At 44.8% G+C, this 23,418-nt stretch overlaps 1 protein-coding gene across 1 annotated transcript in view; it reads left to right on the top strand.

Moving 5' to 3' along the window:
• Positions 1–9,926: 9,926 nt before the first annotated feature.
• LOC131840450 (two pore calcium channel protein 1-like) overlaps positions 9,927–23,418 on the top strand; it is a 34,155-nt gene continuing 20,663 nt past the window's right edge. The window contains exons 1-4 of the mRNA XM_059188413.1: positions 9,927–10,192; positions 19,452–19,543; positions 20,564–20,678; positions 23,027–23,155. Of these exons, the coding sequence (XP_059044396.1) occupies positions 10,118–10,192; positions 19,452–19,543; positions 20,564–20,678; positions 23,027–23,155 (411 nt within the window). The 5' untranslated portion in view covers positions 9,927–10,117. The remainder of the gene's footprint in view (positions 10,193–19,451; positions 19,544–20,563; positions 20,679–23,026; positions 23,156–23,418) is intronic.

The following is a 23,418-nucleotide window of genomic DNA, read 5'->3' as shown; positions in this document are numbered from 1 at the left end:
AGTGAAAGGATAAGCAAGCTGTGCTCCTTCCATACAATGGAATATTATTGCAATGAAAAGAAATGAGCTATCAGGCCATGAGAAGACATGGATTAACCCTAAATACATGTTGCTAAGTGTAAGACGCTGCTCTGAATGCCTGTGTATGGCAGGATTCCAGGCATACACCTTCTGGCAAAAGCAAAACTAAAGAGACGGTAAGAGATCAGTGGTTACCATGGGTTTCAGGGGAGGGAGAAGGGTTGAGTAGGTAAAGCATAGTGGATTTATTAGTGTGATAAAATATTACATGTGATACAGTAATGGTGGGTCCATGACATTATGCATTTGTCAAACCCCGTAGACTTATAGCACGAAGACTGGATTGTAATGTATGCAATATTTTTGAAATTTTTAACTGTGGTAAATGTATGTAACACATATTTGTCATTTTTACCATTTTTAAAGATTTTTTATTTGTTTGAGGGAGAGAAGATGCCAGTGGGGGTAGAGTTGGAGGGAGAGGGAGACAAGCAGACTCCCCGCTAAGCAGAGAGCCTGATGTGGGTGTCAGTGCAGGGCTTAATCTTAGGACCTTGAGATTATGACCCAAGCTGAAACCAAGAGTTGGTTGCTTAACCAACTGAGCCACCTAGGCACCCCCATTTTTATCATTTTTAAGTGGCAGTGACTACATTCACAATGTTGTATAGCCATTCCAAATCCATTCCAATATCCATTTCCAGATCTTTTGCATCATCCCAAACAGAAACTGTGTCCCCATTAAATAACTCTCCCTTCTCCCCTTTTTCCAGCTCCTAGTAGACTCTATTATACTATCTATCTCTATGAATTTACCTACTCTAGGTACCTCCTGTAAATGGAATCACATGGTATTTGTCTTTCTGTATCTGGCTTAATTTAACATTTTAAAGGTTTATCCATATTAAAGCATGTTTCAGAATTTAACTCTTTGTCACAACTAAGTAATATTCTATAGTTTATGTAAATACCACATTTTCTTTGTTCATTCACCAACAGATGGGTTGGGTTGTTTCTACCTTTTGGCCATTATGAATACTACTGTTGTGAACATGGACATCCAGGTATATGTTTGAGTCCTACTTTCAGATCTTTTGAGCGTATACCCAGAAGTAGAATTGCTGGATCATATGGTAATTCTATGTTTAGCTTTTTGAGGAAACCCCACTGTGTTTTCCACAGAGGTTGCCCCATTTTACATTCCCACTAACAATGTACCAACATTCCAATTTCTCCATCCTTGCCAACCCTTGTTATTTTCCTTTCTTTCTTTCTTTTTTTTTTTTTTTTTTTTTTGTTATAGCCATCCTAATGGGTGTGAGTTACTATCTCATTGTGGTTTTAACTTTCATTCCCTGATTAATGATGTTGAATATATTTGCATGGGCCTATTGGTCATTTGGCCATTTCTTTGAAGAAAAGTCTATTCAAGATTTTTGCCCATTTTTGTATTGCATTGTTTGCATTTTATTGTTATTGCATTTAGTAGTTCTTTATATATTTTGGATACTGATCCCTTATCAGATATACACTTTGCAAATGTCGTCTCCCATTCTGTGGGTTGTCTTTTTACTATCTTAATAATATCCTTTGATGAGCAAAAGTTTTACATTTTGATCAAGTCCAATTTACCTATTTTGTTGTTGCCTGTGTTTTTGGTGTCATATTCAAGAAATCATTGCAAGTCCAATTTCATAAAGACATTCCCCTATGTTTTTCATCCATTTTGAGTTAATTTTTGTATATGGTATGAGGTAAGAGTCTATCTTCATTCTTTTGCTTGTGGATAGACAGTTGTCCCAGCATCATTTGTCCTCTCTCATTGAATGGTCTTGGTTCTTGCTGAAAATCAATTGATTATATGTGTGAGAATCTATTTGTAGACTGTGTATTCTATTCCTTTGATTTATCTGTCTGTTCTTATGCTAGTACTACAATGTATGGTTACTGTAGGTTTGTTGTAATTTTAAAAATCAGGAAATATGACCAGGCTGGGCATGGAGCCTACTTAAAAAAAAAAAAAAATCAGGAAGTGTGAGTCCTCCAAATTTGTTCTGTTTTTGATTTTGTTGTGGATATCCTCCGGAATGCAAAGGGGTATATCATTGTGATTTTGATTTGCATTCTCCTAATGATGAGTGATGTTGAATATTTTCATGTGCTTATTAGCCATTTCTTTATCTTCTTTGGAGAAAAGTCCTTTCCTCACTTTGAAAGCTTGGGTTCCTGTTTTTTGTTGTTGATGATGATGAGTTGTAAGAGTTCTCTACTTTTTGAATACTAGATCCTTATGAGATACAGGTTTTCCCCACTATCCAAAAGCAGAATGTTCCTATGAAATCTGCAATGCTGTAAAATGAAAAGGCAGTTACAATTTTTTATAAAAAGATTTTATTTATTTGACAGAAATCACAAGTAGGCAGAGAGGCAGGTGGGGGGTGGGAGTAGGGAAGCAGGCTCCATGCTGGGCAGAGAGACCAATGCAGGGCTTGATCCCAGGACCCTGAGATCATGACCTGAGCCAAAGGCAGAGGTTTAACCCACTGATCCCAGGACCCTGAGATCATGACTTGAGCCAAAGGCAGAGGTTTAACCCACTGAGCCACCCAGGCACCCCCAAAAGCAGTTACTATTAATTTACAGTTGACCCTTGAACCGCATGGGGAGTGAGGGATGCCAAACCCCTGTGAAGTCAAAAATCCATATATAAATTTTGACTCCCAAAAAAGATAAGTACTAATAGCCTGCCATCGACTGGAAGCCTTACCAATATCAAAGTTAACATACATTGTGCATGTTATATGTGTTATATACTGTATTCTTACAATAAAGTGAGCTAGAAAGAAGAAAATACTATTAAGAAAACCATAAGAGAAATTACAGTATTGTACTTGTCTCAGTATTGTATTTGTCTCAAAAAAATCTGCGTGTAAGTTGGGCCCACACAGTTCAAATCCATGTTGTTCAAGGATCAACTTATATGGAAACATTTTTGAGTGTTCCCAGGCCCCCAAAATAACACCTTAGGCTTTTCAGATACCTTAGGACACATCTTGCTAATGGATGCACAAAATAAGTTGCCATAGAGCACGTGTGCTCAAAGACATAGGTCCTAAGTATGGCGGCTGAGATGCTGAGTGTAGTTCCTAGGGAAGGTGCTTGGCTGCGCCACTCTCGCTGTTCAGGGTACACGCTGCCTCTACAGCAGCCCACGGCAAAACCAGGGCTGAATGCTATTTTTGCTTTTCACCATTTTCATAAAAATGAAAATCCTTTTCAGATTTATTTTGGTTGTGAAAACAGGTACTACTGTAGGTCTCTCAAAAAAGCTAAATGGCCTGATGAGAACTTGCAAAAAGCAGAGGATACCTGTGCATGATTTCAGATACAGTGTTTTCCTCCATTCTGTGGGTTGCCTTTTCACAAACTAAATAATGTTCTTTCATGCACAAAATTTTAATTTTGATGAAGCCTAATTTATCTATTTTTTTTCTTGTTTATCGATTTCCTTTTGGTTGTTTGTGCTTCTGGGGTCATATTAGAGATGCCATTGCCAAATCCAAGGTCATAAAGATTTGCCCCTATGTTTTTCTTCTTTTTTTTTTTTTTTTTTTTTTAAGATTTTTTTTATTTATTTATCAGAGAGAGAGAGGGCGAGAGCAAGCACAGGCAGACAGAATGGCAGGCAGAGGCAGAGGGAGAAGCAGGCTCCCTGCCGAGCAAGGAGCCCGATGCGGGACTCGATCCCAGGACGCTGGGATCATGACCCGAGCCGAAGGCAGCTGCTTAACCAACTGAGCCACCCAGGCGTCCCCTTATGTTTTTCTTCTAAGTGTTTTATAGTTTTGGCTTTTAAATATGTCTTTTACTCATTTTGATTTAATATTTGCATATGGAGTGAATTAAGTGTCCACTTTCATTCTTTTACATATAGATATTTAGTTGTCCCAGCATCATTTGTTAAAGTGAATGGTCTTTCGGAGCGCCTGGGTGGCTCAGTGGGTTAAGCCTCTGCCTTCGGCTCAGGTCATGATCTCACGGTCCTGGGATTGAGCTCCGCATCAGGCTCTCTGCTCAGTAGGGAGCCTGCTTCCCAGGATCCCCCCCCCACCCCCTGCCTGCCTCTCTGCCCACTTGTGATCTCTCAAATAAATAAATAAAATCTTAAAAAAAAAAAGGTGAATGATCTTTCCTACACTTATTGGTCTTGACACCCTTATCAAAAATCAATCTCCTTTCTTTTTTTCAGTAAAATTTTATTGTTTTCTATAAGGAGGTCTTACATATATTTGTTAGATGTATCTTATTTTTAAAATTTTAATATGGAAATTAAAATTTTAAATTTTAATATGGAAATTTAATTTTAATTTTTTTTTTAATTTTAATTTTAATATGGAAATTAAAAATTTAAATTTTAATATGGAAAATTTCAAATATATACAAAAACAGATGTACTCATCACTCATCCTCCACAACTCATGGCCAATCTCATTACATCTTATTCTTACACATTTCTCTACCTCCATCTTATTTGTGTAAGTCAAGTTTAGTGAAGTATACTTAATATGCCACAAAATGTACCCTTTTTATAATTTGATGAGATATGACCTATGTATTCAGTCACATAAGCCAGCATAACCAATATATAGAATATTTCCAACACCCCACAAAATTTATGTATATATACACATGTATATATACATGTATATGTGTGTGTATATATACATGTATATATACATAAATATACACATATATACATTTATGTGTGTATATATATGTGTATATATACACATATATATGTATAGCCAGATCTCTTCCTTAATCCCAGCTCCTGGAAAACACCAATTGGATTTCTGTCCTTATAGTTTTGTCTTTTCTTGTATTGGGCCTCAATTTTGTTTACAAAATTCTCAAATTTTTAATGGACTAGTGTATTAGACAACCCGCTTTATTTTTAGACTCTCTCATGGTTCAAAGGATACATAGCTAGGTCAGCTTGGAGCTCTGGCAACAACCCTTCTGTTTGAAGGAGAATAAACAAGTAACCATCTTCCTGTCAGGGCAGAGGCAAGAGGCAAAATGAGGCTCTGGGTCCCCTAAGGAAGGGGAGGAGGGAGCCTTGAGAAAATTGTGTCCTTTGAGAACAGCCTTCCACATCCCCCTTTCTGTGGTTAATTGCAAAGTATTGATTGAAACCATTTCATACCACTTCTAAAAATTCTCACTCAACAAATACTTTTTGAAAACCTTCTATTTTTCAGACATTGGTGCAGATGTTTGGGAAATATCTGTGGACAAAATAAAGATTTCCACCCTGACGGGCGTTAAATTCTCTCTGGCATAAACAGGCTCTAAACAATAAACCTAAGAGGTTAAACATCATATGGCACAGTAGAGGGGATGTGGACAACGCAGAAAAGTAAAAGATCAGGAAAAGAGGGCAGCAGGTGGGCGGGGGTGGATTGAAGAGTTAAGTAAGACAGCCAGGGCCTGTCTCCCTGAGAAAGTGGGATCCCAACAAACCCTAGAAGGGATGGAGAGTTGGGCAGGTTGGTGCTGGGGAATGAGTAACCCAGGCTGAGGGAATGGTTGGTGCTAAGGCCCTGTGGAGGGTTTGAGAATCGGAAAGGAAGCCAATGAGACTAGAGCAGAGTGAATGAGAAGGGGAAGAAAGAGATGGGGTCAAAGACCGAGCAGGTCTTGCAGGTGCACTGTCTCCTAGAGGAGTTGAGATTAGCTCTCTATCATCAACGATGTAGTCTTTAGCCACATATCCTGATTACTGCATTGCAGTGTTTAAAATACTGTACAAACCCCGTGTGATTCGAGGAGATGATTGGCAAACAGAATTAGGTAGAATCCTTGGGTTAAATACGGACTGACTTTTTCTCAACTGAAACTATCTAACAGCCACTTCTATACAGAGCAGAGCAGAGTGATAATTCCCAGCCTTTGTGCCAGTAGGTCTGGGTTTGTGATCGCAGTGTCACTACTTTCAAGCTGTGTGAGCTGGGGCAGGATGATTCTCCTTTCTGAGCCCGTTTCCTTGGTTCCAAAGTGGGGATATGGTAATTGCTATACTGTCATGGTACAGTACATGGTACATGATAGTACCTATCATGGGCTTAATTGTACCCCCCCAACCAAATTCGTATATTGAAGTCACAGCCCCCAATACCTCAGAATGGGACCCTATTAGGAGTTAGGGCCTTTACAAATAATAAAGTGAGGTCATGAGTGTAGGCCCTATTCCAGTAAGACTGCTGTATTTGTATGAAGTAGACATTGGGAGGCAGACATGCACAGAGGAAAAACCAGGTGGGGACACAGGGAGAAAGTGGCCATCTGCAAACCAAGGACACAGGCCTCAGATGAAACCATCCCACCAACACCTTGATCTTGGACTTCTAGCTTCCAGAATTGCAAGAAAGCAAATTTCTAATGTTTAAGCCCCCTCATCTGTGGTATTTTGTCATGGCGGCCCCAGCAAACTTACACTGTACCCCAAGGGTACTGTTATGAGGTGTACTTTTTGGTAACCAGAGTCTAAATGCTGTGCTTTCTAAGTTTGTTTCATTCTTTCCCTGCAGATGTGCATTCCCCCACCAGCAGCAACGCTACCAGGAATAGACATTCTCAGGCACAATTACCAGAATTTTAATATTTTTCCATTACAGAAAATATTTTTTCATTCAATGAGCAAAATTGTTATTTAAACTCCATCTTTACATCCCTGTTGATTTTGCTGTATGCAAACACCTGAAAGTAAAATAGAAATATAGTTAAAAATGAAACCTTGTAGGAAAGTACACAAGGAAAAAGTCTCTCCCTCCAAGCTTCTGCTCCCCACTGTGTGCTCGAAGGTGAGCACCGATGACAGTTTACTTATGTATCCTCCCAGGAACCTATTTTATTCATTTATTAGAAAGTATGGGTGGCTCAGTTGGTTAAGTGTCTGCCTTCTGCTCAGGTCACGATCCCAGAGTCTTTGGATCAAGTCCCACATTGAGCTTCTTTTTCAACAGGGATCTTGCTTCTCCCTCTGCCTGCTCTGCCTGTTCTGCCTGCAGCTTTCCCTGATTCTGCTCGCTCTGTGACAAATGAAGAAATAAAATCTTAAAAAAATAAATAAAAATAAAAAACTTCTGCAAAAGATACCAAACCCTCTGGAGGATACTACTCTCCTTCTCCATTTAATATCTTACAGATTTTTTCCTATCAGCAATACAAATCAACTGTCTTCTATCTCCTGGGCTGCATAATATAGCTCACAAAACTCTAAGTTCAAAGGTCAGATGGTTCTGGGGAGGAAGGGGCCAAAAGTAGTCTTTCCACGCGGCCATCAGAGACCTGGCTGCTGTGCCGTCTGCAGCGTCATCTCCACCCAGGACTGGCTGCAAGATGCTTGCCCGTGGCTTTTGGGAATACATGTTTTTATATTTACATTCATAGGACAAGGGGAGGGGAGACAGCGAAAGAAGCCACTCCTTGTGGACCATAGCTTCTTGTAGGCAGGCTGAGCTACTACTGAGACTGATAACTGTTGCCAGGAAAACACTCTGCATAGATTGGCCTAGCCAAGTAGGATCATCCTCTAGTGGGAGAGGGGTTTGAGGCCTGACTGAGTCCGGGTTCCCGGGTGGTCAGGGTGTAGATGGTAGGCTGGGGATCAGCAGTGTCTACAGGGTAGGAGTGGTCTCATTTGCACATAATTGCATGCAAGCATGTTTAGGTGTGTGCAGGTAAAGGAAAATGTAGAGAAGGTTGTTCATCCAAACTGGCTAATAGTTGTTTCAACTCTTTACAATGTATACAATTACATTGTACCAAAATAAAAGCCCTTTTAAAAGTCTTTAAAAAGACCTGCCATAAAACAACCATTCTGTAAGTCATCACTTGCCATAGAAATAGAATAATTGTCTTTTTTCAAAGGCGTGCAGAGTTTTATGGTGATCTTCACAAACTTTTTTTTAGAAGATTTTTATTTATTTGGGAGAGAGAGAATGCATGCACAAGCTGAGGGAGTGGCAGACAGAGGGAGAAGCAAGGTCCCTGCCGAGCAAGGAGCTGGACTCGGGACTTGATCCCAGGCCTCTGGGATCATGACCCAAGCCAGAGGCAGATGCTTAACTGATGGAGTCACCCAGGCGTCTCTCACAATAAGCATTGTAGGAATTATTTCAGACATCCTGTAGACATGGGTCACTGAGTACAAGCTGGTGTGAATTCTGCTTTGCCATTTCATCTGCTTCCATAGGTCTGCCCATTCAGGAAGTGAGGATTCAAAGATGAAAGTTTCCTGCCCTCTCCTCCACCAGGTGCTTGTCCTAGTGGGGTGGGACAGCATATACAAATAGAAGAACTGAGGCACCGTGTGGTTGTTTTCATGAAGAGCATGGGACCACAGAGAGGAAGTGATCCATTGGCTGGAGCTGGAGGAAGGGCTTTGCAGGGGATGTGATATTAGAACTGTGTGGGAATAATCAGAGGAGGTGGGCAGTAGCAAACCCAGTGCCTAGCATGCCCATGAAAGGACTGGAGCCACATGGTGTTCTCACAGCAGGCCAACCTCGTGTCTAGAACTCAACTCTGGCATTGAAAGACAGGCTGGTGTCCTGTATTCATTTTCTATTGCTGTGTAACAAATTGCCACAAATTTAGGACTTTAAAGCAACATCTTTTTATTATCTCATAGTCTATAGGTCCAAAGTCCAGCAAAGCATGGCTGAACTCTATGCCCTGAGTCTCATGTGGCTGAAATAAAGGTGTGGGCAGGGCTGTTTTGCTTTCTGGAGGCGGGGGGCTGGGGCTGGGGTCACAGAATTTGCTTCCAGCTTCATTCAGATTGTTGGTGGAATCCAGTTCCTTGCAGTTTTCCCTCTGTTTTCAAGGCAGCAGCATCCCGGCCAGGCACATCGAGCCCAGCCTGGGCTTCCAATCTCTCACCTCCCCTTCTGCTTTTCTCTGATGCTTTTAAGGGCTCTTGTGATTCCATTGGGCCAACCTAGATAATCCAGGAAATTTCTGTGTTTTAAGATCAACTGATGAGTGACCTGAATTACATGATTTAAATCTCTTTTGAGGAGTAAAGTAACAGATTCATAGTCCCAGGGGGTAGATGGGCAATCTTCTGGTGGGTGGGGGACAGGGGAAGAAGTGGGGCAGGGTTCCGCTTGCTACAGTTCCTGAGTTGGACCTTGGAACACTTAAGAGGATACCATGCTTCCTGCTGGGTGACCAGGGCCAGTCCCAGCCCTGCCAGGCCTCCTCTTTCTCTGAGAAGGGTCAATGAAGTTGGTTGGTACTGGGCCCAGGGCCCCTTGCCCTGCTGGCCAAGGTTCATCTAAGAATTGCCCTCAAGAATTTTCTATGTATTGTTATAATAAGTTCAGGATCAACTTTTAAAAAAATCAGAAACAGTCTCATGAAAATCTGCATTTTTGCTTTCTCTGGAAAAGGCATCAGTTCTGGCAACACTGAATTCTCCGCCGAGCTGGAACTGGGGGCACCCTGGGGGAAGAAAGGAGGGGCTGCGCCCCCTCCCCAAAAGTATCTGCCTTAGGAGGCCCCACTGAGTTCACACCCACTCCCCCCCAACCCCGGGGTCTCTACTAGGACGGGGAAGGAACCAGCATTTACTGGGACCTCGCCAGTGGCAGTCACTGAATATATATGAACGAATTTAGTTCTCAAAACAACTATTTTACGGTGCTTCCACGGCACAAGGTTGGGGCCTTATGCCAGGGTGGCCTCCTACCCACGCCTCCCCCAGCCGGAGCTAGTCCCCCGCCGCCCCTCGGCGGCCCGCCTCCGCCCCCGCCGGCTCGCCTCCGCCCCCGCCGGCTGGGCGTCCCCGCCCCTGGCTCCAGAGCGCGGCCGGGAGGCCGGGTAGGGAAGGGGCCAGAGCGTGGAAGCCCGCCGCGCCCGCCGCCGCCGGTCCTCCGCCCCCGGGGCCGCAGCGGGCCGTCCCCGCCGTGGTCACGTGAAGGGCCGAGCGGAGCGCGCTCAGCCCGGGCCTCCGGGGGCCCGAGGACAGAGTCCGCCGCGGCGGCCCCGACGCTCCCGCATCCCGACCCGCTGCGCCGCCGCCGCGGAGATGCCCGGGGCCGGCCGAGCCGCTGGTGTGCGCCGCCTGCGCCCTCAGCCCTCGGAGGAGCCGCCCGCGCTGGAGGTAAGGGGGCGACCGCGCTCGCAGGACTTCCCGAGGGCTGGCGGCGCGCGCCGACGGCAGAGTCTCGGGTCCGGAGCTTTCCCTCCCGGCGCGGCCACCCGCGGAGCTCCCGGGTTGAGCGCGACCCCGCGCGAAGCCAGCGCTGGTTGCTGGGAGTAAGGGCCCCGTGGAGGCAGGCGGGCGAGGAGCACCCCCCCGCCCTGGGGCTGACTCCGTCCTCTGGGCCGCGGGAGCCGTGGCCCTGGGGCTGCTCCGCTGGGAAGCGCACAGGGGCTGGAGCTCCCGGGATCAGCGCCCCGGGCCGCAGCCCTGCATGCTGGAGTCGGTGGGGGTCTGCTAAGTCCGCGCCCGCGCTGCCTGAGCCGGCCGGAGCCGCCTCCCCGCGGGCGGGGGCCGCGCTACAACCCGCGGCCGGGTTCTATGTTGGGGGTCCGGTGCCAGTTTAGCGCGCCCCTGCGAGGTCTAGGGTGCCCATGCTCGCCGCTTTGTGCCCAATGGCGGCAGGAAAACCTCCGAGGGTCCCACTGCAGGGAAACGCCCGGGAAGTCTGCGGGATGTGGGTCAGGGAGTGCTGATGCAGCCCCGGCTCTTCTCATCCCCGCGGGACGAAGCAGATGGGCTCAGCTCTGCGCTTCATTGGAAGACGTGGAGCTCCCAAGCAGTCGTTCCTGGACTGTTTCCTTTCTCTGGATGAGAACTCAGAGTGCAGAGAGAAGCAGAACTCCAGTTGTTGGAGTTCCTGCTCTGACCCAGAAAATCCTAACTCTGAGTGACGAGACGAGGAGGGCCCGATACCTGGTGCATTCTCCCGTTTCCCGCTCCGTAAGGTGGGGATGCTAAGTCAAACCCAGCTCAGAGGAGTCGGAAGACCTTGTGAGTCAGACCCCGAGCACAGTGCTTGGCCCACGGTAATGACAGCCAGGTTTCAGGCGTCTCTGGGAACATTCACGTGTGCCGCCTTTCCTTCTGGTCCCGCAAGTGTGTGGGAGGCAAAGGGTCTTTTAGTTCCTTCTCCCCCTCCTCCTTGAGCTGGCCTCTTCAGCTCTGGGCTGTTCTGGCATCGCCCCTGCCTCTTCTCAGTGGGCTCCTGTGGCCCATTTAAGGCAGCCCACTAGGCAGGCTCTCTTGTATAGAGTTGAAAATCCCTGCCTGGTGCAGAGTTGAAAATCCCTGCCTGGTGCATTGGCCTCCCTCTTCAGCCCGCTGGTCTCTCAGAGAGGCCTGGCCACTTCCAACAGGTGAATTTGACCATGTCTCCCTAAGGTAGACGAAGCAGGTAAAGGAGAAAGAGGAGAAGGATTCTTGGTCCCTTGCTGTGACCCAACCCAGGCGGTGTTCCCCTCCTTCTGCACTATGATGGGCCTGTGACCCCTGGAGTTTTCTGTGGTGAGAGCATCTTTTTAGATGGAGATTGTCCATGCCCTCCCTCTGTGTACTTAATATTTGTTTGTCTAAATAAGAGAAGACTGTAAACACACACACACACACACACAACTAATCCTTTGAGACCTCAAGAAATGCAGGGAGAGCTGAAACAGCCCAGAGTCCTGATCGAGTCTCCCGGGTGAGGCTTTTGGCTTAATTCACGCCTGCAGGAATCACATACTTGTGTCTCAGTATCTTTCAAAGCCCCTGGGAGCAGGCATGAAAGGCGAGGAGTCTGGTACCAGCTGCTAATTCTAGCAGAGACCCTCATTTTCTGAGATAACAGCGATGACTGAGTCATTAAGCCAAGCAAGGCTCTGACCTAAGATGCTTGGTAGCTACCATGAAATGGTTAGTTTGGGGGCACCTAATAAAAAACTGCTAGTCATCGAAAATGCATTTCTACCTTCTCTGTTCAAGTGTTTTTTGTTTGTTTGTTTGTTTGTTTGTTTAAAAGATCCTTTTTCTGCCTGGTGTTTCTTTTGGCAGATGCTAAGGTGGCAATCCACTCCTTTGGTACTTTTACCAACACTTTAAGTTTTGAAGTCAAAATAATCCAATGTCAGTGATTCTCAGCCTTACTGTGGGTTAGAATTACCTGGGGAGACTTTAGAAATGTGTCTAGGTTCAGACCCTACTGCAGAGATTCTGATTTAATTGGCCTGAGTGTGACCTGGGTAACAGTCACTTTAAAGGTACCAAGTATGGAAAGTACAGCCAAGGCTGAGAGCCCACGTCCTGGCCGCTGTTACTTTGTGATCTGTGTGATCGCCTCCTGGTATTTTGTGTGCTTCTCTTTGAATCTTCTTATTCTTAAAACTTTTCATTCAGGTCTTCGATTGCCCTGGCTTCAGGCTCTCCGTCTCCTGGTTTTCCCTTATATAGTGATTTGCAGAGAATTTTTTTTTTGCAGGAGGAAAATGGGAGGAACCAAGAAGGCCTGGGAGAGGATGAGTTACATCAGGTGGCCACAAGCTGGACTGGCTACAGGGGCCAGGGAGGAACATAAAACCAGGGGCCTAGGTGGGAATGACTCAGCTAGAGGAGTAGAGTGGGGCTTGTGGTGACGTGGAGGGCATGTCTTTTGCCAGAAGAAGACCATGGTTGTTCACTTCCAGTTGGCTTTGGCTCCAGGGGCTATCACAGACTGCAGAAATGGCCACAGACTCTTCCCATCTTGCGTACAACCCGGTTTGCAATGAGCCTTTGCAACTACTTCTAGCAGGAGATGGAGTCAATTTCTCCAGCCCTTGAGACCATTGACCGTGAAACTTACTTTAGCCAATAGGACAGTAGCAGAGGTGACACAAGCAGAGATAGGAAAAATACTCGCATTGGTGGTTGCTCTCCTCATGCTCCTGGGAACCCTTTGACCACCAGCGTGTAGAAGAGCCCTGCCTAGCTTGCTGCTCCATGCACATGGCCAAGACACGTGAGCATGGCTGTCCTGGGCCACCTCTTCCAGATGACCATACGGATTAGCTGTGTTGGTCTAGATCAGAAGGGCTGCCTGGCCAGCCCACAGAATTTGAAAAAATAGTGAGTGTTTATTCAGGTGACCTGAGTATCAGGGTGGGTAGCAAAAGCATATTGAAATAGAGCCCAGCATTGCCAGATGTTATGACCTTTCAAAGAGAAACCAGAAGTTCAAATTTTTGTGTAAGCTCCAGTTTTTAAAAAAATGTGAATTAGTAGCCAGCATCCATAAAGCAATCTCTGGGCCAAACAAAACACATCTTTAGGCTGCCCTTGGCCTGCAGGTTGTTGGTCTTTTTGCACTGAGGGACTGGAGGTGTTTATACTAACAGCTAACTGCCACCTCTTCTCTTACGGTCTCACCATGGCTGCCATGGCCTAGCTTACCCTCAGCAGCTAGCTGTTTCTTCATGGGAAATGCCTACAATATACTTTATAACCCCAGCTTCTCTTGGCAGTCTTTCTGTTTGGAGAAGGAAGCTGCTGGCATTGTCAGTCTTCATGGAGGAGATGAGATTTGAGATGGCCCCCATGAAGGAAAGTTCTAGAAAGGGTACTTATGGTCTTAGGTGTGGAAGTGGGGCCAGTAGTGGGACAGTGGACAATGCGTCCGCTAATTTCAGCCAGAGGAGAGGGCTATTGCAGGGAAATGAGGGAAACAAAGTTGGAGAGCGGGGAGATCGTGGAGCCCCTAAATGCCAAGTGTGACATTTGATTCTGCAGGAACTCTAGGCAAAGGGAAGTCACTAGAAGCTTTTGAATGGGGGTTGCATGGGAAAGCAGTGACCATTTCTATTCTGGGCATCATTGTGCCCATAACTTATGGGAGCAAAGAAGGGAGGCAGAGAGAGACAGATAGAAAGTATAGTGCTTGTAGTAGCAGATGGGAAAACTGAGATGAGAGAATTTTCCTTAAGATTTACGGTAACTTCTTTTTATCTTAGGTTGTTGTTAGGTTAATTTTCTTATATAGCTAAATTAGACATATCAGCATTTTTATTTATTTATTATTTATTTATTTTTAAAAAAGATTTTATTTATTTATTTGTCAGAGACAGAGAGAGAGAGAGCAAGTGAGCACAGGCAGACAGAGAGGCAGACAGAGGCAGAGGGAGAAGCAGGCTCCCTGCCGAGCAAGGATCCTGATGCGGGACTCGATCCCAGGACCTTGGGATCACCACCTGAGCCGAAGGCAGCTGCTTAACCAACTGAGCCACCCAGGCGTCCCAATATCAGCATTTTTAAAAAGCACTTCTGTCAACAGCTTTGTCAAGGTTCTTGTCTGACTTAAAGGTATCTGGAAATTCTAATTGTTTATTCCTACACCGTGGGGCTTAGGGAAGGAACTTCCTTGTTTTCCCCTGAAAGCTTCTGGAAATGATCATTCCCTATTCTCCTGCACTTTCTCTGCCCTCTCTCCCTAAGGGATTCTAAGTTATCCACCTTTCCAGAGAATGAAGGCTTACAGGGTTGAGAGGCCTGGAGGAGAGAATACAAAAGTCTTAAATACATTTCAGATCTTGGGGAGAGGGAGGGGGATGTCACAGCTAGAAGAAGAGGACAAAAAGAAAATCCAGAAAAGTTCAATTATTGCCCTAGTGCCATGAGAATACAAAATGTACAAGAAGCAGTAGTAAAGGGGTCATATTTAGGCCAGTGATTTTCCATCTTGCTTGCATGTTGGGATCCTTTGGGAGCTTTACAGATTTGTCCCAAATCTCATCTCCTTGAGACTCTGATGCACTTGGTCTGCGCAACAGGATCTTTACCAGCAAAGCTTGGAAGGTGGTGGGAGGTGCTGTGGGGGTTCAGAACTGCTGTCCTGGCAGACACTGGTGCCTCCCTGAGGCCGGGGCTGCTGTCGTGGGGTGCAAAGCCATCCATAAGCTGTGTCTGGGGGAACATTGCTCTTTGGTCTTTGCTTGTTTTCATGGTAGATAGGGGCCGTGGTTCGCATGTAAACTTGAAAATGTGCAGTTTTGAAAGAGCATGTCTGACACAAGCCACATTCTTGGGTTGCATGAAAATGATTTGTTTTATGGAAAGATCCAGATGGCCTTAGTACTAGTGAGAATGGTCATTGCAGTAGTTTGCCTGCGGAGAGTACTTCTTCCCAAGCAAAGATGGGCAAGAGCCTTAGAAGTTCCACAGAAACAGGATGGAGAGAAGGAAGACAAGTAGGCACAGAAGACCGAGCAGCTGGGATTTTAAAGAGAGAGAGACAGATGTCAAAAGTGGACTAGGTAGGAATGGGAAAGCTTAGAAACAATGTCAAAGTAGATTGGCTGTTGTGAAAGTGTCAGTATATTTCAGTGTAACAGGCATGAGTTCAGGTGGCAAGGGAGGTTTGGAAGAGGTGCCCTGGTGCTTATATTATTCAGTGTGGGGAGCCTGGTTAGTGGTTGAGGGAGGTAACTCCCAGGGCCTGGCTGGCTGAGGATTGCCGCTGAGCATTTTTTCTGTTCTCTACGTGGAGGGCATGTGGATGGTACATCTCAAATCTGTGCTTGTCAAACTGCTCGTTTATGGACAAACCTTTTCACTGGGACTGGGAGAATATTAGTAGCATCATCTTTTAAAATTGGTAACACTAGTGGCTTTAAGAGATTTTGACCTGAAAATAAACAAACAAATAAATAAATAAATAAATTAAAGATTTTTATTTATTTATTTGACAGAGAGAGAGATCACAGGTAGGCAGATAGGCAGGCAGAGAGAGAGAAGGGAGCAAGCTCCCTGCTGAGCAGAGAGCCCAATGCGGGGCTCAATCCCAGGACCCTGAGATCATGACCTGAGCTGAAGGCAGAGGCTTAACCCACCGAGCCACCCAGGCACCCCGACCTGAATATATTTTTTAAGGGCCTTCATATTATAATTTGTTGCTGTTCCAGTACAGTCTTTAGGGGGCTTAAGGGAACTTTCTTAAGATTAGTGTGCATTCACTTAAAAAAATAAACTCTTGTTGATGCTTGCCATTTTCTATCTCAATCAGATTTCTAAGTATATCCTGGGGAGCTCTAGTGTTCCTCGGTGTTTGAGATGTTCAATGGAAAAATAGTATTAATAGATTGCCTACTAAAATATTTTTTAAATATGTGAAGGGAAAATGTGTGATGAAGTGTCTAACACATTTTTATGGTGCTTCTTAGTTTTAAAAGATTTTATTTATTTATTTACTTATTTACTTGTTTATTATTTAGATCACAAGCAGGGGTAGGGGCAGAGGGAAAGAGAGAACCTCAGGCAGACTGCATGGAACGTGGAGCCCAACGTGGGGTTGCATCCCATGATCCTGAAATCATGACCTGAAACTGAAATTGAGAGTCAGACACTGAACAGGCTGAGCCACCCAGATGCTCCCAGTTCTCAGTTTTTAATAACCTGCCTTTAAGAATTGCTGTACCAGCCCTGAGAAGGCCCATGACTCGAGAGGTGACAGGTTCTTAGTGCTGTGATTTCATCTTTGAGATTGTTGTTCGGCATCTATTTTTAATGGAAACATTCATCTTTTGGGGGCAATTTTTAGCAGCTTTATTTAGCTATAATTGATAAAAACTAAACTATACTTATTCTAAGTGTGCAGTTTGGTGAGTCTTGGTAGATGAATACACTCGTGATGTTAATGCCACAGTCGCGGTAATGAGCATATCTGTCACCCCTGCAGGTTTCCTTGTGCCTGTTTGCCATCCATCCCTTTCTCCATCCCCTCCTCCCCATTCCCAAGCCTCTGATCTGGTCTCTGCCCCTGTAGAGTAGCTTGCATATTCTAGACTTTTATATACTCATATAGTAGGTACTCTTTCGGCAGAACAGGAGTTAGTTTCTTTCACTCTGCAAAACTATTTTGAGATTCATCCATTTTGTTGTGTTTATCAGTAATTTATTCCTTTTTATTGCTGAGTCGTCTTTCATGGTAGAGATATATCACATTATGTTTATCCATACACCTATTGTGGACATGTTGGTTGTTTCTGGTGTTCAATTGTTGAGCTGCTATGAATATTTGTATACAAGTATGACTTTGGAATGGTGTTCTAACATAACCCTCATTCTCGGGGTGGATGTAAAGTCTCTGTGTAGACATATGCTTTCTTTCTCTTTGGTAAATAACTAGGGACTAAATGGCCAAGAAACTACCAAACTGTTTTCTGAAAGAAATGGATGGTTTTCCATTCCTTCCAACAATGTGTGAGCGTTCCTGTTGCCTTACGTCCTTGCCAACATTTGGCATAGTCAGTCATTAGTTGTAGCCATTGTAGTCAATATGAAATGGTATCTCACTGGAGCTTAAATAATGTATTTCCTAAATAAATAAAGAAAGAAAGAAGGAAAAAGAAAAAGAAAAATATGTATTTCCCTAATGACTAATGATGCTGAGTATCTTCTTGTGTTCTTATTTGCCATGCATACATATATCTTCTGTAGTGAAATATCTATTTTTTTTTAAAGATTTTATTTATTTATTTATTTGACAGAAATCACAAGTAGACAGAGAGGCAGGCAGAGAGAGGAGAGGGAAGCAGGTTTCCTGCTGAGCAGAGAGCCCGATGCGGGACTCGATCCCACGACCCTGAGATCATGACCTGAGCCGAAGGCAGCGGCTTAACCCACTGAGCCACCCAGGCACCCAGTGAAATATCTATTTTTAAAAAAGATTTTATCTATTTATTTGACAGAGAGAGGGATCACAAGTAGGCAGAGTGGCAGGCGGCAAGGAAGCAGGCTCCCTGCGAAGCCGAGAGCCTGATTCGGAGCTCGATCCCAGGACCCTGAGACCATGACCTGAGCCGAAGGCAGAGGCTTTAACCCACTGAGCCACCCAGGCTCCCCAAGTAGTGAAATATCTATTAAAAGACTTACCTTGGGGGCGCAGGATCGAGCCCCCGTCAGGCTCTCTGCTCAGCAGGAAGCCTGCTTCCCCCTCTCTCTCTGCCTACTTGTGATCTCTGTCTGTCAAATAAACAAATAAAATATTTTTTAAAAAAAGACTTACCTTAGTAACTAATGTTTGTGTTTTTTTAATGCAATATAACTTATTTTTTTGAGTGTTGCAATATGAAATAAACTGAGGGAACACAGTTCTGCTGTGTCTACAGATACATACTTTTGTATATTTTTATAAAGTTTGGAATCTTTTGACCTCTTTGAATACTAGATCCATTTGCAAAATGGGCTTGAATGACCAATGTAGATTTCCATTCCAGTTCCAGCAGGAAGATGTCCTGTTTTGAGGAGGTAATCCTGGCAATTGGACAGATAATCAGGTTGTTTTCCTTGTCAAGTACCTAGGAAGGTCTAAATAGCTAGTCTCTACATATGTGTGCTTTATCTCGTTTATACAGAATCAGAAGTGAGAGTCATTGCAAATGGGGCTCAGCTGTACTGGCCATGAAGAGATGTAAAGTCAAATCTCAAGATGCCACTTTGGCTGATTGGATATAATCAATCATTTTAAATTATATGAATGTTGGTGAGAAGCAGGAAAACATGATGCTTATGTACTGTTTAGAGGCATATCAAAGGCGTAACTTTTGGGGAAACAATTTGGTATTATCTATCAAAACAAAAAAACCCAAACACCTTTCATCCTTTCATTCACAAGTTCAGCTCTGTGCTACAAAAACATTCATATGGCACAAAGCAATGCATGTGTATCTGTGTGTAATATATATATATATATATATATATATATATATATTAAAATGCAATGTAATTATGTTCAAACTAGAAAACAAAGGGAGATACTACCTAAAGGAACAATCATTTATTAAAAAGAATGGGATAGGTATATATTTTTTTTCATGAAAAAAATGTCCAGAATATGTGGGAAAAGGAAACTTTGTATCAGATGAAAACCATTTTGTTACTTTAAAATTATATATATGTATAGAGTGGGGTCATACCTTAAGGAGTTACTTCAAAAAGTCATCCAGAAAGGCATTGATTTATGTGTCAAAATTACCCTTGAAAAACACTCTAACCACCCATCAAGTACCTAAATATAATTTTGTGTTTATATATTTCTATGTATATATTAGTATATATATATATATATGTTAGTATAAATATGCCATTGAAGGACATGTATATATACACGATTTAGTGCTTTTTTGTTCTCATTCCCTCCTCTGAGAGCCTATATTTGAATCCAAGAAAGTCCAGCATTCCTGTGTCTCAGTCCCATTGCAGGATTCCCGGTGCCCAGCAACGTATCTGGAGGTGTACAACCAGTCCTATAATGTTAATTACTCCTGGCGAGAGTGGGAAGGGCGGGGTGGGTTTCTTTTTGTACTTATTATGAAAAAGAGAAGTGTCCTTTCCTCTTCTGACCGGTGTTCTCTCCCTGCTTTCTCCCAAGGAGGACCAGGACCTCCTCCTGGCAGCTGCCTATGTTTCTGATGCCCAGTACAACAGAAATGTTCCCTTTGAAACATCTCCTCGGGCCATCAGGTAATGAAAGTGTTTAACTGTCACAGAGACTAAACTGTCCTCTAGTGCCTAACAGTCTTCAAGTTAAACCCAAACCGAAGACATTGTCTCCACAAACATTTTGAAAAGTCTCTAGGATATGGCACATAGATTTGGATAAAATCCTAAAAGCCAATGCTTTTTTTTTTTTTTTTTTTAGAGTTATAAGAACATGGTGTCTCACACATAAGAAAGCATTCAATCAACATATTAGGGACAGATACACGAGTAAATGAGAACATCCGGAACAGGAGAGAGGGCATCCAAAGTAAACACATTATCACCTTTTCCTCTTAGGCATGGTTTGTCCTCTTAGAGTCAACTCAATGAAAAGCCTTGTTCTTTTTCTTTCTGTTGCCTTGTGATGTAATCCATATGTTTGTTCTTTTCATAAGAATCCTGCCTTTTCTTTCTCACCCCGTAAACGTTGAACTAAGACCAAGGATTTGGCTCAAAATAAGGAAAAAACATTTCTTATCATCAGGGCTCAGTGCCAGTGCCTCCCAAAGCAATGAACGCCTCATTCCTGGAAGCTTCAAGCAGGTTGCGGCCAGGGGATGGGGAAGAGAACTGTGTGACTGTGAGATCCCTCTGAGTCTATCATGTTTTCAAGATAGGACGATGCACATTTAAACTGGTTAGGCTACCATGCCACATCATATAGGTCACTTTAACTGAGGGTTTACTCTGTACTAGTCACTGTTTAAAGTCCTCTAAAAGTATTCTCTTATTATTGTCGTAATCACCACGAGGAAGGTTTAATCATAGCTGGAGACTGTTAAGAGACTGTCCTTTGAGATATGATAATATGTTGATTTTGTTTTCTGTTAGTGTTTTGTAATGTGCGCCTTATTCACTACTGTCCCTGGCTCCCCAGAACTGAAAGGAAATGTGGCCAGAGCCATACTCTGTATTTTACCTACCATGTCTTCTGGTGGGAAGTTTGATTTCTGCTTGACTTCTGCTCCTTGTTTGCAAACACCTTTTTCTTTTTGTCTTCAGACTTTACTACTTTTATAACCACTGGACAATGCAAGTAGCCATCTACTTCTTTATTTGTGTAGACCTTTCCCTCGCCCTGTTTGAAGAGCCCGCGCTGTTTCCACTGCCTTTCTTGGTAAGGATTAAGAACAAAATGGCTACCCAGACTTTGTCATTGATTATGTGCGCCCCGTTCCTCCCCCCACCCCAATTTCAATACACATGAGCACGATTTTATTTTTATTGCTGGGGACTGAAAGAATTCTGTTTATTCACTGAGCTGTTGCTTCCTTCATAGGCATTTTCAGTGGAGTAGAAGCTTTATTGTCTTCTGTGTACCCAGGGCTATACTGGATAGACAAATGATATTTTCAGAGCATATCTATTAAATGGCAAGCAGACAATGTCATCGTATGGTAGAATATGCAACTTATACTTGCCACATTTCCAGCTTTCTTAAGTCCTAGATCACTAGCGTATTTATTGGTGCCTGGTAGCGGGTCACACAGGATTTTGAGTAATACAACCAATGAACCAGCTATTCCAGATCAGTGCCAGTAAGTAACTGATCATCTGTTCATGTTAATTCTCAGCTTGGTGCAGCTCCTGCCTCCTAGAGTAGTTGTAGCAGAAACTGGATAACTTGCAAGGCCCAGAGTATGTACTGTCTGGTGCTTTAACAGACAAGGGTCATCGACCCTAGCCTAAAAAACAGGCTTCTATTGCCTCCCATGATTCTGTGGGTAATGGGGCCCAACTGGGCAGATTTCTGTTCTGGGGTCATGAGCTGTGGAGATTGATATCTGGAGGCTCTGTCGATCTCTGGGGGCTGACAGGAGCTGCTGGCCATCACCTGGGAGCTTGCCTGGCTGGAGCTGTGGACCAGAGGGCCCTGTTGTCTTTTACCCGGCTGCTACGTGGGGCTCTAGGCTTCTCCCAGTTGGGGCAAGGGAGGTCCAGGAAGGAGCGCCCTCCTGTACGGGCACCATCAGGCTTCTACTTGTATAACACTTGCTGCTGTCCTGTTGGCCAAGGACCAGCAGGTGGTGAGTCAGCAGGGGAGGACACCGCCAAGAGCTAAAGACTAGAATCACGGTTCCTCGGGGGCCATCAGCGTGGTGGTGTAACAGACTTCCATACGAGGAGATGCCACAATTAATGGAGTCTCTGGACAGAAAACTTGTGGCCCAGGGACTATCAGAACAAACATAAAGTGAGCTGAAACAGAGCTGTGCATTCACAGGTCCAGACAGTCAGGCCCTCTCTAGCAAGGCCCACTTGGGACACCATGAGCCTTCCCTGGGGTCATCTTCTCAGTCCCTTGCCTCCCTGCCCGAGTCCTCCCCCTTGCAGGTGTTAGTGGCCACGGGAGCTTTGGGTTGGCTGCCTGGGTTCACAGTGCTCCTTCAGCCAGCATTTGTACCTCCAGTCTCTAGAACCCAGTGTGCCAATGTGTCATGCTGGGGCTTTGGCCCAGGGACAGCGTTACGGAGCACATCTTATTTTGAGCTGGGGTGTCCTGGAATCTCCCCAGGCCCTGGTCTTGACAGTGAATCTCTAGAGCCCTTCAAGAGTGAGCAGGCTGAGGGCAAGAACGTTTGCAAGGAGCTAGAGTCTGTGTCCGTGCCCAGGGCCCATGGCGTGGGGGGAGGAAGACTGTGTCACCTTGCTGCTTTTAGGGCCCAGAGCCAGCCCTTCCCATCCCTTAGGGAATCCATTCCTCCAGCTGGCACCCCAGACCTTTCTATCTTCCTACCCTAACCTGGCCAGGTTGCCCTTTCCCCACCTCTTCCTGCTCAGCCACCCTCCTCTGCCCGTGATGCAGACTGAGTGTCCCTGAGGCCAGCTGCCTCAGGGCAGTCACAGGGAAGCCTGGGCTGTGGTCCCAGGCTGCCAATTAGCTGCCGGTAGGGACTTCGGAGCTGGGGTCCTTTACCTACAGAGGAGACCGTCAGGACGTGGCACTGGGCTCAGTGGCCTCCATTCTTTCCTCCAACCAACCACACACAGGTAGAGAGGGCAGCAGTGGCAGAGATGGCTAAGGAATGACCCACATTCAAAACATGTCTTTGGGCAGTTACTCTACTATTAGAGAAACTGAACGTCTAAGTGCCCAATTTAAATATGAATGTGAGAATTAGAGAGCCCAGAACATTCCTGTGTCTATCATCCCTGACCTCCCCTTTTCTGGGGAAATGCCTTCTGGGTCCCCTGCCCACTGATTCAGCCCCTCCCAGGAAGCCCTGCCTGTTGGGTCATGGGATTCATGGCTCGAGGACAGATTTCCTTGTAGGAAGAAGATATCATCCCCACCAGCAAAGATCTTGGTTGCAACTGGCAAAGAAATTAAGGGACATCACTAATTCTCAGAGGGTGGCATCAAGGGAGCTTGGGGAGTGGGGCAGATACAAGAGGGCGAATGCTGAATTTCCAAGTGGCTGGGTGGGGGAGGGGCTATGTTTAGTCTCTGTTTTCTGTGTGCAGGCTACCTCAATAGCAGAAGTACTCTGCCTGACTGCGTTCTTCGGGAGACTTGTACATTTTGCGAAAGTCACCCCTCAGATGGTTTTCTGGAAGGATACGAAAAACATCTGCATCATGGTAACCATAGCGGTGAGTGCTTATGATCGTGCCCTGAGGAGTTTGTGGTCAAAGGCAGAAACTATGAAGCAAACAGACTTGGTTAAAGCAACAGTGACAGACTTTGGCACAGCAAACCCCGTTTGCACGAGACAAATGCGAACCCCAACTAAAGAACAGAAAAGGCAAAATATGACGGTGAGAATGCTGTATTTTAGCATAGTGAGAGCACTTCCAAATTAAAAGGGGGGGGGGGGGACAGAAACTCCAGTACTGCCAAAAATAGGCGAAGGCAT

Source organism: Mustela lutreola, chromosome 9 (genome assembly GCF_030435805.1).
Source record: "Mustela lutreola isolate mMusLut2 chromosome 9, mMusLut2.pri, whole genome shotgun sequence".
In the NCBI taxonomy this organism is placed as follows: Eukaryota; Metazoa; Chordata; class Mammalia; order Carnivora; family Mustelidae; genus Mustela; species Mustela lutreola.
This window is presented reverse-complemented; position numbering and strand designations above follow the sequence as displayed.